The sequence below is a fragment of the Lentinus tigrinus genome (assembly GCF_003813185.1).
Source record: "Lentinus tigrinus ALCF2SS1-7 unplaced genomic scaffold L226scaffold_11, whole genome shotgun sequence".
NCBI classification, from domain to species: Eukaryota; Fungi; Basidiomycota; class Agaricomycetes; order Polyporales; family Polyporaceae; genus Lentinus; species Lentinus tigrinus.
Window position 1 is genome coordinate 409,147 of NW_027137920.1, and position 13,164 is coordinate 422,310.

General features: G+C 56.0%; 5 protein-coding genes across 5 annotated transcripts; 4 read left to right on the forward strand and 1 right to left on the reverse strand.

Annotated features, from left to right (window-relative positions):
• Window positions 1-728: 728 nt before the first annotated feature.
• On the forward strand, window positions 729-1,143 carry L226DRAFT_534742 (uncharacterized protein). The gene is made up of 2 exons (XM_067680740.1): window positions 729-917; window positions 974-1,143. Exons 1-2 carry the CDS (start codon window positions 741-743, stop codon window positions 1,067-1,069), a joined length of 273 nt encoding a protein of 90 aa, XP_067535738.1. The 5' UTR covers window positions 729-740; the 3' UTR covers window positions 1,070-1,143.
• Window positions 1,144-1,580: 437 nt separating this feature from the next.
• L226DRAFT_570828 (uncharacterized protein) lies at window positions 1,581-3,586 on the reverse strand (the record flags this gene model as incomplete). Its single annotated transcript, XM_067684478.1, has 8 exons — window positions 1,581-2,030; window positions 2,092-2,243; window positions 2,297-2,426; window positions 2,492-2,674; window positions 2,730-2,911; window positions 3,287-3,359; window positions 3,428-3,502; window positions 3,569-3,586. The coding sequence occupies 8 exons, from the start codon at window positions 3,584-3,586 to the stop codon at window positions 1,581-1,583; spliced, it is 1,263 nt and encodes a 420-aa protein (XP_067535739.1).
• A 298-nt stretch (window positions 3,587-3,884) lies between these two features.
• L226DRAFT_534744 (uncharacterized protein) lies at window positions 3,885-5,374 on the forward strand. Its single transcript, XM_067680741.1, has one exon. The coding sequence runs from the start codon at window positions 4,008-4,010 to the stop codon at window positions 5,259-5,261; it is 1,254 nt and encodes a 417-aa protein (XP_067535740.1). The 5' UTR covers window positions 3,885-4,007; the 3' UTR covers window positions 5,262-5,374.
• A 2,450-nt stretch (window positions 5,375-7,824) lies between these two features.
• Window positions 7,825-9,074, forward strand: L226DRAFT_462685 (uncharacterized protein; the record flags this gene model as incomplete). The annotated part of the gene is made up of 3 exons (XM_067675739.1): window positions 7,825-8,118; window positions 8,169-8,708; window positions 8,859-9,074. 3 exons carry the CDS (start codon window positions 7,825-7,827, stop codon window positions 9,072-9,074), a joined length of 1,050 nt encoding a protein of 349 aa, XP_067535741.1.
• A 1,424-nt stretch (window positions 9,075-10,498) lies between these two features.
• On the forward strand, window positions 10,499-13,049 carry L226DRAFT_507860 (acyl-CoA dehydrogenase). The gene is made up of 11 exons (XM_067678151.1): window positions 10,499-10,730; window positions 10,796-10,816; window positions 10,869-10,959; window positions 11,065-11,270; window positions 11,336-11,454; window positions 11,513-11,600; window positions 11,660-11,961; window positions 12,017-12,028; window positions 12,084-12,495; window positions 12,550-12,702; window positions 12,767-13,049. The coding sequence occupies exons 1-11, from the start codon at window positions 10,683-10,685 to the stop codon at window positions 12,875-12,877; spliced, it is 1,563 nt and encodes a 520-aa protein (XP_067535742.1). The 5' UTR covers window positions 10,499-10,682; the 3' UTR covers window positions 12,878-13,049.
• Window positions 13,050-13,164: the final 115 nt, after the last annotated feature.

Sequence of the window (13,164 nt, forward strand, 5' to 3'; positions counted from 1 at the left end):
GGAGATTTCATCCATCTCACTGCGTCTCTAAAGTCAAACTCAGTTGAACGAGGTCGCTTCTGCACGGCAAATCCCCGGGTATGTTCCTGTAACTCTTGGAGTCTATTCAATGCAACCAGGCAGGACTGCATCCGCGGCCGCAGACCCGCAGGCTACGTACATGTGCCAGAGACGACTTTGGCCGGGCACACTGCCCCGTGCTAGGTCATGTCACCAGACCCCAAGTATGGCTAGCCTCAACCGGACTGGCAAGCTCTGCTCCGGTCTCCGCCTCCGCGACTTCTTATCACGATACCATCTGCGGCAGCTCGGGGGGCAGCCGTCTTCGCCATCTGGAAACCGTATCTCCCCGCACCAAATGGCGGTTTGGAAAAGGAAAACGCGCGGCTGCCAAATGGCCACTGCGCCTATGTATACCGCCTTCTCTCGTGACAAGACAGCCATGCTGGCAGTAAGTATTGCCACTTGTGTCGCCCTGTCGTTCTATGAGGGCGTCTTCGGCTCCCTATAAGAGTGATGCTGCTGCCCCTGATATCATATCTATATTCATCTCCCCCTACCATACCTGTCGAGCTCGACGGTAGTCCCGACCAGTCCATACTTGTCAATACGCTTCCCGTCGGCACTCTTACCCTCTCCCGAGATGTGCTGGGAAGAAGCGTCAGTGGTTCTGTTTTGCCGTCGACTATCATACGCTCACATCTCTTCATGCACTTTAGCTGTGGCAATCAGCACCGAGGATGCCCGGTAAATCACCGTTCCCGACAGCTCCTCGATCGCACGCTGACGTCGCCGTCCTCCCTCAGCACTTCGTGATCTTGTACTATTCAGGCGAGAAATGGGATTGCGGCTCACCGAATTGCGGGGTCAGCTCTGCACACGCACACAAGACTGCACGGAATTGTCCCTGTCCCAAGGTGCGCGGAGCATATGATATGGGTGGACGCACGTCCGCTGACCCGAGACTCGGCAGTCATACCGCGAGAGGCGGAAAGTACTGAACTTGATTCAGGAACCCTGTGATGCGTGTAAGGAAGCCGCGTTGGCCGCTCGCGTGAGACGTCGATGATCGTGATATTCCCTCGTTCTTCGCCATGCTGTGTATACCTACTCGCTGTATTATTGCTCTCCATCATCACGCACGATGCGCTCGAATAGCAAATATCTGTATCGCTTCCTTTGCGGCATTCAAATCTGCATGACAACCCTAGTCTTCCAGCGTGGCAACACGTCTACACGGAGGAACTTGAAACTGAGGTACCTGCGGACATTGCGATATTAACTCCTGCAGTCAAGCAACAGTCAAGTGACAAATTCAGGGGACCAAGCCACGGCCGAAAGCTCGCCATTTCAAGGCAGCACGCGCCTAGGGTGCTTCTCGTCTTCTTAACATGTACTAAGCCCGTCCACAACACGGAACACGACGTAAACACGATGCAAGTGGGAAAGCCTGTGGCAAGGCACATGCCTGTCAAGTCAGGGTGTCAATGCAGATAAGTGAGATACATGGGGCCTTCTCGTGCGTGTAAGGAGATAAACCCGCAGTCGTGTCATGGAGGGCATCGTGTGAAATGTAACCCTCAGAACCGTCGCCCACCCCGCTTAACAGGCTGCTTTGCACCACGGGTAGAAGCTCCTTTCAACCGCGCCAGTCGCTTCTTCCGCTCCTCCTCGCTGTCATCATCTTCACTCGAGTCGGATACTTGCGCTTTCTTGGCCTTCTTAGGGAGCGGTGGGGATGAGGATGCCGGAGGGGAAGGCTCCTTGCGACTGCCCCGAGACTTCGGTGGAGGGGACTGATCTGGGGTGGCTCGCTTCGAAGGCACTGATCGGACGGGGCTGCCGTCCCTCGAATTCGTGCTCCGACCGCTCTGCGGGACGGCCTTACCCTTCCCGGTTGGTGCAGCATGGTCGTCCTCTTCAGGTTCCTCTTCAGTGACTGAGTCATCAGCGGCTGAAGGAGGTGGTTTGGAGGGCACGCGACTCGGAGGTTTCGCTTGATTCGCTCGTTTAGCTTCAGTGCTCGATTCCTGAGCGGTGGTGATCAGCTTCTAGATCCAGGCCTAGCGGGGCGCAGGCTCCACAACTTACCGCACGAAATCCGTGAGTTGGTGAAGGCCACTCTGGAGAGGAACTCTGGACTGGCGCAGCCTTCCTAGGAGGAGTGGCGACTCTGGCTCGTGACACTGCGGGTGGGGAGGGTGGCGTAAGATCCGGGACCTTCGAATCCGCAACAACCCGCGCTGCGTCTGACTTCAGTATGAGACATCATGGGACTAGTGAAAGAGTGACTCACGGAGATCCGGGACGAAGTTGAACATAGCGGTAATGCGGCGGAGCGTCGTCGCCAGGACTGGCTTGGAAAGCGCGTTCCTGACATGCGTGTCAAGCGTGCGGCGAGCTGTCCTGCCGACCTTGTCAACAGACTGGGGGACATACAGACATGCATTCAGCGGAGACCTCGGCTAGATTGCAGCCAGACGGTACGCACCTTCTCTAGGTCGGTCTCGGACGTCGCGCCTAAGAGATCAGCTGAAGAGAAAGCGAGGTGTGCCATGCTGATCAGCGGCAGGATGAGATGTTTGGACAGGACGTCTGCTGACATCCTGGGGCCGAGATTGAATGTTTCCCACCGCCAGCGGAAAGATTCGCCACCCAACATGAAGGCGAAGTCCTGCCCAACGCCGCATCAGCCACAGTACTGCCAAGCTGTAGAGAGAGTTCCATACAGAGAAGTTAGACTTCACGAGCTCAAAGGACAGCTCGGCAAGCCCTCCAATTGAGTGCGCCGAGGTCAGGAATTCCAAGCACTTGATCCTCCATGCTTCCTCTTCGTCTTCTTCCGCGAAGCTCTCAGAGTTCTGTGGGTTGCAATCACGCCACCTCCTGGCGATTTGATTACTGGTCAACACTGTGCACATGGTGAGCAAACAGTGTTCGAATTATGACGAAAACGACAAGTGGAATAGCGGGTACAAATCGGCTGTAGGCTATCGATCCGGCAGCTCAGGCGAACGAAGAAGGGCCATGCCATACACGTCTACACAAGCTGTCTAAGACAACCGCCGCATTAGCTATTGAAAGTGTACCCACTGGCGGTAACGCAAATAGCGTATTCAAGACTCGCCCCGTTCGATTTGTGCGAGCCGGGCCTCACGCATAGACCACAAGACAAACTCCTTGCGATGGAGGTTCTCCCAGGTCAGGCTGAAGATATAAATCCTCACATCGAACATGTCACGAGAGGCGGAACTCTTGCAAACAGACCGAAGCATGAGAGGCTCACCTTCGCCCCAAGTGTTCTTCGTATCTGTAATCAAGACGCAGCAGGTCAGGTCCACGGTGGAGGCATAGAACTTCTACTAGCGTCGATGGTGGCATTGTATGAGAGGAGTTGTATTCGTAGATAGGTGTGGATACGACGAACCAAGAGATATGGCGTTGACGACTCGCTGTCTGTCTTGACGAGCCATTCTTTGGTGAGAAGCAGCTTCACGTGCTCCTGGGGTGCGTCATTCGTGGGGATCAGAAAGGCATCTTTCAGGCAGTTTCGAGCCAGACAACTCACCTCGGACAAATACTCCATGCGTGCGGTTCGATGTCCTGATCAGAAGTAGCGTTGAAGTGCAGAGCGAATCAGCGGTTGCTTTGGGTCAGTATGGTCCATGTCGTCGTCTTGGCATGGCTCTTACTTGTTTGAAGATTGCCAGACTAGTGTGCTGGAGTACCCCGGTTGTTCAGGTTCAAGGGATTGCCACCGCCACGCGGACGCCCGCAAGTTCGAACCACAGGGCCACTCGCGAACCAATCGAGGCGTGAGAGTCATTTCCATATCGAGGGGTAGCAGATCCTCGTGGGCGCCTCGTGTCTCTCCTCGGACCTCTCACTCTCATCTCAGTCTGCCCTCACCGTGACCTTCAGTTCTTCCCTCCCGCCCTCGTCTCCATACATTTGACACGCCTCGCAACACGCGCCGTGCATCTTGTACTCATTCCAACTCATGGAACATGGAAGATGGGGAGATTCCTTCAAACTTCGGTTCCGAGCACCACCCCGCCTACGGACCCGTAGACGAACGTAATGAGGACGCCTCAGGCAGCATCTACTCCCCATCCATAGAGTGGCCCGGAGACATGGAAGATCCCTCAGAGCTTGTGTCTGCAGGAGCTTCACCAGCACCTCCAGGTTTGCCCGCTCCTTCCTCGTCTCTGCGACTTCTCGTCCAGCGCAGTCCCATTCTCCACAGGCAGCACAAGCTCGCCCTCCTCGACGGGTTCTCGGAGATTCAGATCGGTCGTGACATTGCCCCCGCGGGCTCTGATACGCCCAGGGTTCGGCTGAAGGAGATGGAGGTCTCCAAGTTGCACGCAACTATCTACTGGGACCAGGACCGCGCGCAATGGTCTATCGTCGATATGGGTTCGAAACACGGTACCTTCGTTCGATCAGCGACTACGCCTACCCCTACGACCTCAGCAATAGTGCCAGAGGGCGTGGACGAGAAGGGGGTCCGGCTCTCAGCTCCGAGGGTGGCCAGCATGCCGCGAACGCTACATCACCTTGATCGCCTGACGATCGGAGGTACGGCCTTTCTTGTCCACATTCACGAGGACAGAATGCCATGTTCCAGCTGCTCCCCTCAAGCTGATGAGGAGGTGCCTCTCTTCCTTCACCGCACCGCGATGAGCCACTCCGGCGCAACGAAGAAGCGGAAGGCCAATGCCTTGGACGTGGACCCTCCTGAACCCGGACCATCACGAGAACGCGACCCCAGGAAGGCTCTTTCTGCGCTCAAACGTAGCCTCTTATCGCCCAGGGTCTCAACCCCTTCGTCGCCCGAGTCACGAAGTCAACAGTATGTCGACAGGAGTGCGAGACGGCGCGCATTTCACCCGGATCATACCCCGGCTAATACCCCAGGCGCTGAACGTTCAAGGGTTGCTTCTCCCTCAGTTTCGGCTCCCGCTACCCCTCCACCCGCAGCACCTCCACCTCCTTCGGGACCCTTGACATCCACTAACATCGGCCACCAGTTGCTCTTAAAGCAAGGATGGCTCCCCGGAACGGCCTTAGGCGAACAGTTGAGCGACCGTGGCGGTCTTCTGGTACCACTAGACCCACCATCCACTGTAGGCCGCGCTGGGATCGGAGCCTCGGTCCGAGATCCCAGTTCTGTAGTCGCGGGAAATGGGGAAAGCTGGAGAGGTGCAGGGAGGAAACGGCGATGGGATGAGATCCGGAGTGATGGCAGCGTTCAGTGAATGAGAGTGCGGTTTGCAGTTCGTCGGCTGTCCGCTCTGTATCGCTGTAAGTTCCCTTGTACCTTAGGCGAGATCCATTGCGAATAATATGTTGCACTCGCTCATTATCGAAGTATTGAAGGTGTACTTCAGATCTCGACTCTTGGCTCTTGGTCCTGTCGTCGCACGTTGCTTCATGCCCCCGATGTATCGGACATGAGGTTGGATATTGCTTGTGAAGACCCAGACTGGCCATTCACACAAGTGACTGCGTCGAAGATTCGGTGAGGTTTCAAGTCTGCGCCCAGTGAGCGGATCGATTGAGAATTACTGATTGTAGTTTGCATGGGTCTTCTGGTGTACTAGGATAACTCAGCAGGGTCGTTCTCGATAACAATCGTCTGGCAGCTACAGTAATATGACACGGCATCTGTGTATCGATCGAGGACCGCGCAGTGCTGTAACCCATCCGGCGCGGAAGCCTACTATCGCGGCGCCATGGAGTGTATCGTGCTGTTCATGTTCGTGTTACATGCAGGCGAGTGCTACAATCTGTTTGAATGAGTGTTTGAGGCCGAGTCGCTGACATGTATATCTATCTAGGAACCGCCGTACGATCAGGGCCGAGCGAGGTCCACTAATCCCGACTCCCACATAGCGCTAACCCCACCACTGCCTACCGGGGTTTTGCGCCACCCTGTGCCACCCGCTTGCTGAAGATACTGAAGACCACACGATTTATAACCGCCCGAACATGGCCAGTAGCTGCGTTGTCGCTGCGCGGTCGTCCCGCCATCATCCCGCGAATCGCGATGTCACTCGGGAGTTGGAAGCCGAGTCTCGTGCTGCCTCGTGTGGGAAGCTGGGATGTCGGTGGCGAAGTTGTGGCCGAAGTTCGCATGTGGCCGCCCCTCTTCGTCGAGCTGGCCGGGTGCGCTTACTGTGCGAGTCCGCTGTCACGTAATGGGGGATATTCTTAATTATGAGTAGAGCTTGTCTCTTGCGGCAGCCTTTCCTTGGGAATGTGTGTTGGCGGTGTAAAGACGTACTGCGGACGTCTATGGGAATATCGACAAAGATGCTGGGTGATTGGATATCAAAGAATGATGAACCGCGTCCAAGGTCGCGAAGCAGAACAATGACAAGCGCCGTGTTGTTTGGGCGGGTGCTGTCTGGCGCTGAGGCGCGTTATTTGGCCTACTTTGGCGATCACGTGCAGACGCGACCTCGTCTAGGTTGAAATCGCGAAACGAACCTCTTGTCCTTGCCTTGAACCAGGCTGACACTCTCTGTCCCGCCGACAGTCCCCGCCTCCTTTCATCCACCACCACAGCGTGTCGGGGTCCTTTCCTTTGCGACATTTTCCCCTTCGTTTCGACGTTTGATCACCCCGACACACACATCGCTGTCACCCGACTCTTCGCAACACTTTGCACACTAGTAGATATAACTTGTTCACATCGAGATGGCCACCAACTTGCGTGTAAGTATTTCGTCACCCTCCGCCCTTTTATCCATCTGATCCTCGCTGACCGCCATGGCATGGATAGTTTCCTATGCGAAACCGAACCGGCCCTCAACGTCCCAGAAATGCCGACGAAAACGCAATGAGCAGACATGTCCGTCAGACATCCGGCATCGCAGGAGGCTCCCGCATCCCCGCAGGTCAAGCTGTCAAGAACGTCATCACCAAGAACGGCGTCCAACGTCCCGTTCTCACAGAAGTGACGACCACTACCGTTAACCGCACCAAGGTACGTAGTCTACCTGGTGTCGCTTCGGGCTTCTCTTCTCTTGCAACCCCCTTTCCTCGTCTTCGCTGTCGTTGAGTGGGACGTTGCCGGACATGCATTGCGAATGAGGTGGCAGGGTCGTGGATCGTGCCGCGACCCTTCATCAACGGACGCCGTCAGCCGCTCAACTGTGGCTGCAGGTCGCGTCGCGGGCGTCTGTCGCGCCGGCGCGCTGAGGACTTCCCAAACGCGTGATCGCGACTTTTGCCACTTTCGTCATGCACTCCTGTCAAGTGCGGAGCATCTGCAACGCTAAGCTCGGACTATCGTTCTGCGATCGGAACATCGGACGCACCTAGTCGTGTTGCCGGAGGGGCTGAAGTCGATGGTTCACCTTGCTACGACGCCCAAACGTTCCTTGTTTCACGTCCTACGTGGCGGCCCGCGTATCAACGTCTAGCGGGTTTGGTGAATCGGCCATTGGTTCTGCCAGGCCCCGACTAGGGCTTGCGTCATCTCTCAGCGACCTTCGGATGAGTCGAAAACGTGTGCTCACTGTGCTGCGTTCCTGTTAGGATGTTAACGGGAAGCTCTCCGGCAAGGAGAAGGAGACCGTCGAGACAGGTCTCAAACGCAGTCGCTCCGCCTCCCTCGCCGCGGCAACTGGTCCTCAGCGAGTTCCCCTCGGTCCCGGCAAGGCTCCAATTGTGGCTGCACAAGTACAAGCACGCGTCTCCTCCGCACGCGTGTACCGACCACACGTCCCTCTTCCTTCATCGCGTCGTATCCCCGTCCCTCAAGATCCTCCTGCACCCGTCTCCGTTCCAAACGTCGTCGTTGACGACGATGACATGGAAATCGAGGACCACGCCGTTTCCGATGTCGTCGAGCACTATACTGCCGACGATGGTGAGCTCACCGAGCTGAGCGATAGGGAAGAGGAACTACAACAAGAGGATGACAACGAGGAGCCTGTCGCCAAGCGCCAGCGGGTATGGCCCGAGGTCTCAACAGTGCGGGCACAACGTTACAGGCGCGAGCTTGACGACATCAAAGAACACTTCCACGATGAGGTGGACGAGTTCGATACGACGATGGTCTCGGAGTATGCCGAGGACATCTTTGAGTACATGCAGGAGCTTGAGGTGCGTCTCCCGAACGCGCTGCCTTGTTACCCTACTGACTTCGACTTCAGGAGGAGGTCATGCCTAGCCCAGATTACATGGATGGTCAGACGGAGATCAACTGGCAAATGCGACAAACCTTGGTCGATTGGCTACTTCAGGTGCATCTGCGCTACCACATGCTACCCGAGACGCTTTGGATCGCTGTCAACATCGTCGACCGCTTCTTGTCGAAACGTGTCGTCTCTTTGCTGAAGTTGCAGCTTGTCGGCGTTACTGCTATGTTCATCGCAGCGAAGTACGAGGAGATCCTTGCGCCTTCCGTAGAGGAATTCGTCTTCATGACGGAACGCGGCTACTCCAAGGAGGAGATCCTCAAGGGGGAACGCATCATGCTCCAGACGCTCGACTTCAAGGTCAGCCACTACTGCTCGCCCTACAGCTGGATGCGCAAGATCAGCAAGGCGGACGACTACGACCTCCAAACGCGGACACTGAGCAAATTCCTGACCGAGGTGACACTCCTGGACCACCGCTTCCTGCGCGTCAAGCCGAGTCTTGTCGCGGCGGTGGGTATGTACACGGCGAGGAAGATGCTGGGGGGAGACTGGGTGAGTGTTTCTCTCAGTACTCGTCACGGATATATATGCTGCGGGCAATGCGGTGGCCACGCTCCATCAAGCTTTTGTGTGCCGTTTTCGTTCGAGTTGTTCTATGAACCGCACGTGACGTGATGTTGAACTGACTCTTTCCTTTTATAGAACGAGGCGTTCGTCTACTACTCCGGCTTCACCGAGGAGCACCTCCAGCATGGCCACAAGCTGCTCGTTGAGAAGCTCGCTGAGGAAGGCTTCCATGAACAGCACGTATGCAAGAAGTACGCGACCAAGAAGTTCCTCAAGGCGTCGCTGTACGCGGTCGAGTGGGCCCAGCTACATCTACACGAGACCCTTGGCGAGGAGATGAACGTCGAGTGATAGGCTCGTCTTCTCTCCTTCCTCCTCTCCCATGGACTCGTATGCAGGTTATGCCCATGATGTATGCCCCCGCTGCCCCTCGCCTCTTGTCTGCGCATCAGTAATCCCCCCATCCTTGTGGTCGTAATCGCCTGTGTCGCATCCATGTCCATGCCTACCTCTCTCCATCTGCACGCTACGCCCCCGACATGATCTAGCTCGATTTCTGGTCCCATCTCCGATTCATCATTTCATTCGCCTCGTCAGCATCTCATCATCACCCACAAGTGTTTGATTATTATCATCTATCATCGCCATCCACACGTCCTGTCCGTCCACTTGGCATGTCATCGTTATGTTTGTCATTCAGCTGCTTTCCTCCGCTTTCGGTTCGATCGCCCCTGGCACCAGCACCATAGCACGTCTCACGCTATGACGGACACTCGCCTTACGCCCGGTGCACTATTGTCGTGTGGTCACGCCTCTCCCGTCTCGTCTCGCAATATTTCTCCCTCTCTCGTTTTGTCACGAGCCACCCACGACCCGTCTCCCCGTTAGCGCAAGCGCGTGTGGACGTATGGACCCAAACAGAAAGTACTCGGTACTATAGGCTCCGGCCTGCACTCTCGTTTTGTCCCGGACTGCGTATGCACGTAAACGGCGCACACGTACTCACGACTCGCTTTGTCAATTATGCCTCTCACCTGTTAGCTCTTCGGTTACCACATTCGCATATCTCCTCTCCCTCTCTCTTAGTTGTATCATAAGTTATATTCAGCCTCGGCATCCTCTTCCATCACAGTTTTTGTTCGGTATCCTTCTCTTAACTCTTGATCCCCTCCATTCTCGCTCTCGCTTTCGATTTGTCTCTGTTGCATCCTCGACATGGACTGCGCCTTCGCTCGTTTTTCTTCGCGCTGTCAGTCGAGACCCAGCCTCTCGCCGCACTAGCATCCCCTTGTGTTATTACTATCCGTATTGTCCATTCGTGCTCCAACTCGCATCTTGTCTCCCCCTCTCGCGCTACTTCTACTTCTACAGCTGCAGGCTTTAGGTCTGCATCACTTGTTAACGCATTCTACTCGTACTACTCCGTACACACACCCGTTCGCGACGCTGCGTAACATATGGACGCGCTTCCGGCGGATTTAAACCTTTATCGTTTATAGGCCCGCAATTGAAACATCCTCTTTCTCTGCATTTGTCGAATACGTTGCCGTGAGCTAGCAGGCAGTATCCGAGGTACCGTACGGTGTTATTTATGAAAGCCATTCGACTGCTATTGGCGTTCTCTCTGCGTCCAGGCCAACCACAGCGACGTCAATGCAGCGTCGCGTGTGCTGATGCAAGCGCTGAATAATGATTGGCTGACGCGAGGGCTAAATTCACGTGGGGAAGCCGATCGTATTCACATGGGGGGCGCGACACGGTGACGCAGAGCTGGGATCCCCAGATCAACACATTTGCAGGTCCCGGCCAGTCGGACCCCCTGACGGTAATCCACTCCGAGTCCCAAACGTGATTGTCGCGGACACAGTTGCATCATAAAGCTCTGCTCACCTGAGGACACACGCCCACTTTTTACTCTCGTTTACCCCGCACACCATACGCACACCGACGACGACGGACATGGCCACTAAGGAGCTCAAGAAGTTTACGCGTGAGGAGGTCGCGAAGGTGCGTCGTGGGCTTTGCACATACATACCCGGACGCGCGAGACTCATACTTGGGATGTTCGGCAGTACAACACGGAGGACAGCCTGGTACGTCGCTCTTCGCGACTTCGAACAGTCGCAACGCTTACGGGGACTGCAGTGGATCATCATCGACTCGAAGGTATACGATGTGACGCGCTTCCGCAACCTCCACCCCGGAGGTGTGTCTGTCTTCATGGACGAGGGCATCCGTGAGTGTCCTGTCTCTCTTCTCTCTCCCCCCTGTCTACCCCTGTATCTCGTCCGCGCGTGTCGCCCAAGGCAGTTCTGACCCCCACTCCTTCGCACGTACACAGCTGGCGAGGATGCTACGGAGGCGTTCTTTGGGCTGCACCGTCACGAGGTCCTCGAGCGTCCTCAGTATGCCCGGCTGCAAATCGGGGTTATTGCGGACGAGGAGCCGCAGATCACCGGCGGGCGGATGCCTGGGGAGATTAGCCAGGTTCCCTATGCGGAGCCGTCTTGGCTCGCAAAGGGCTACCACAGTCCCTACTACAAGGAGGTGCGTCACCTGTTCGTCTCACGGCCTCGCGAGAGACTCTTGGTGACCAGGAATGTGTGGAACAGAGCCATCGGAGGCTGCAGAAGGCAGTCCGGCAGTTCGTCGATGACATTATCTACCCAGATGCCCAGGAACGCGAGCTGGATGGCAAGCGTCCGTCCCAGAGTGTCCTCGACAAAATGTCGTAAGTGCTGCCATCCAAACTCAGTGACGAGATGCCACATTGACGACCCGCCCGATAGGGAGGTCAACATGCATGCCATGCGCATGGGGCCTGGCAAGCACTTGAAGGGTCTTACGCTTATGGGCGGCATAGTCACCCCTGAAGAGGTGCGGTCGACGACGTGAGACGTGCATGCGATCGTGCTGAGAATGTCTATTTCCGACAGTTTGACTACTTCCACGAGCTTATCATCTCTCAAGAGATATCGCGTTGCGGTGCGCGGGGGTACGGTGACGGTCTCCAGTCCGGATGCGTTATTGGCTTGCCCCCTGTACTCAACTTCGGGTCACCGGAGCTCAAGGCCAAGGTCGTACCGGAGGTCCTCAGCGCGAAGAAGTTTATCTGTCTCGCGGTGTCCGAGGCGTATGCGGGAAGCGACGTCTTTGGGCTCCAGACCACGGCGACGAAGACGGAAGATGGCAAGTATTGGATCATTTCCGGCACGAAGAAGTGGATCACGAACGGAACGTGAGTAAAGCTACTTCGTATCGGAGGAGACATTTGATCTGACGACCTTTCCCAGGTTCTCCGACTAGTGAGTATCATTGGTTATGCCATGTCCTTGAGATCGGTGACTGACTTCCCTGTAGCTTCACCGTGGGCTGTAGGACCGAGGACGGCTTCACTGTCATCCTTGTCGAGCGCGGTGAGGGTGTCTCGACCAAGCCGATCAAGACCTCCTACTCCTCAGCAGCAGGAACTGCATATATAACCTTCGACAAGGTTAAGGTGCCCGTCGAGAACACACTCGGTGAGGAGGGCGGCGGCATCTTCGTCATGCTCAGCAACTTCAACCACGAACGATGGGTCATGTGCTGCGTGTCCGCGCGGAGCCAGCGCGCGATCGTCGAGGAGTGCTTGAAGTGGGTGAACCAGCGGAAGGCGTTCGGGAAGCCACTGCATTCGCTCGCTGTCATCCGCAGCAAGCTCGCGGCGATGATCTCGAGGACGGAGAGCGTGCAGAATTGGCTCGAGAACATTACGTACCAGATGTGCAACATGGTAAGTGTCGATCACCTCTCTTCGACCAGCTAGCTTTTAATACTGCACAAATAGTCTTACAAGGAGCAAGCGTCCAAGTTGGCCGGCCAGATCGCATTCTTGAAGTCGTATAGCACACGGTGCGCGCAGCTCACCGCCGCGGACGCTGTTCAGATCTTCGGTGGTCGTGGCATCACGCAGACCGGCATGGGTCGCTTCGTCGAGCACGTAAGTACACTCATTATGCAGTGTTCTCATGAAGTGCCAGACGCTGAAACTTTGGATCATTCAGTACCACCGTACGGTCACCTTCGACGCACTGCTCGGTGGTGCCGAGGATGTGCTCGCGGATCTTGGTGTCCGTCAAGCTATGCGGTCGATGCCCAAGGACGCGCGACTATAAGGGCTCGTTCGCCGCCTCGTTGTCGTCGTATATACCGCTTGGCTTTGTATTATTACTATCCTATGCGACCTACGGGTACGCACTATATTTCATAGCTTGGTCACTCGATGTTGGTGGTACATACTCGCGTAGTTGTGCCAGGTTGTGCCTACCACCGTCCTAATGCAGCGCTTATACTGATCTGCTCCCTTCCATCACGACCCGCATTACATTCGCACTCATATGGCTTGGGGGTTGCGCCTGGTATCGCTGAAGACGCCAGACTCACTCCTACGTTGTGGGGCCCA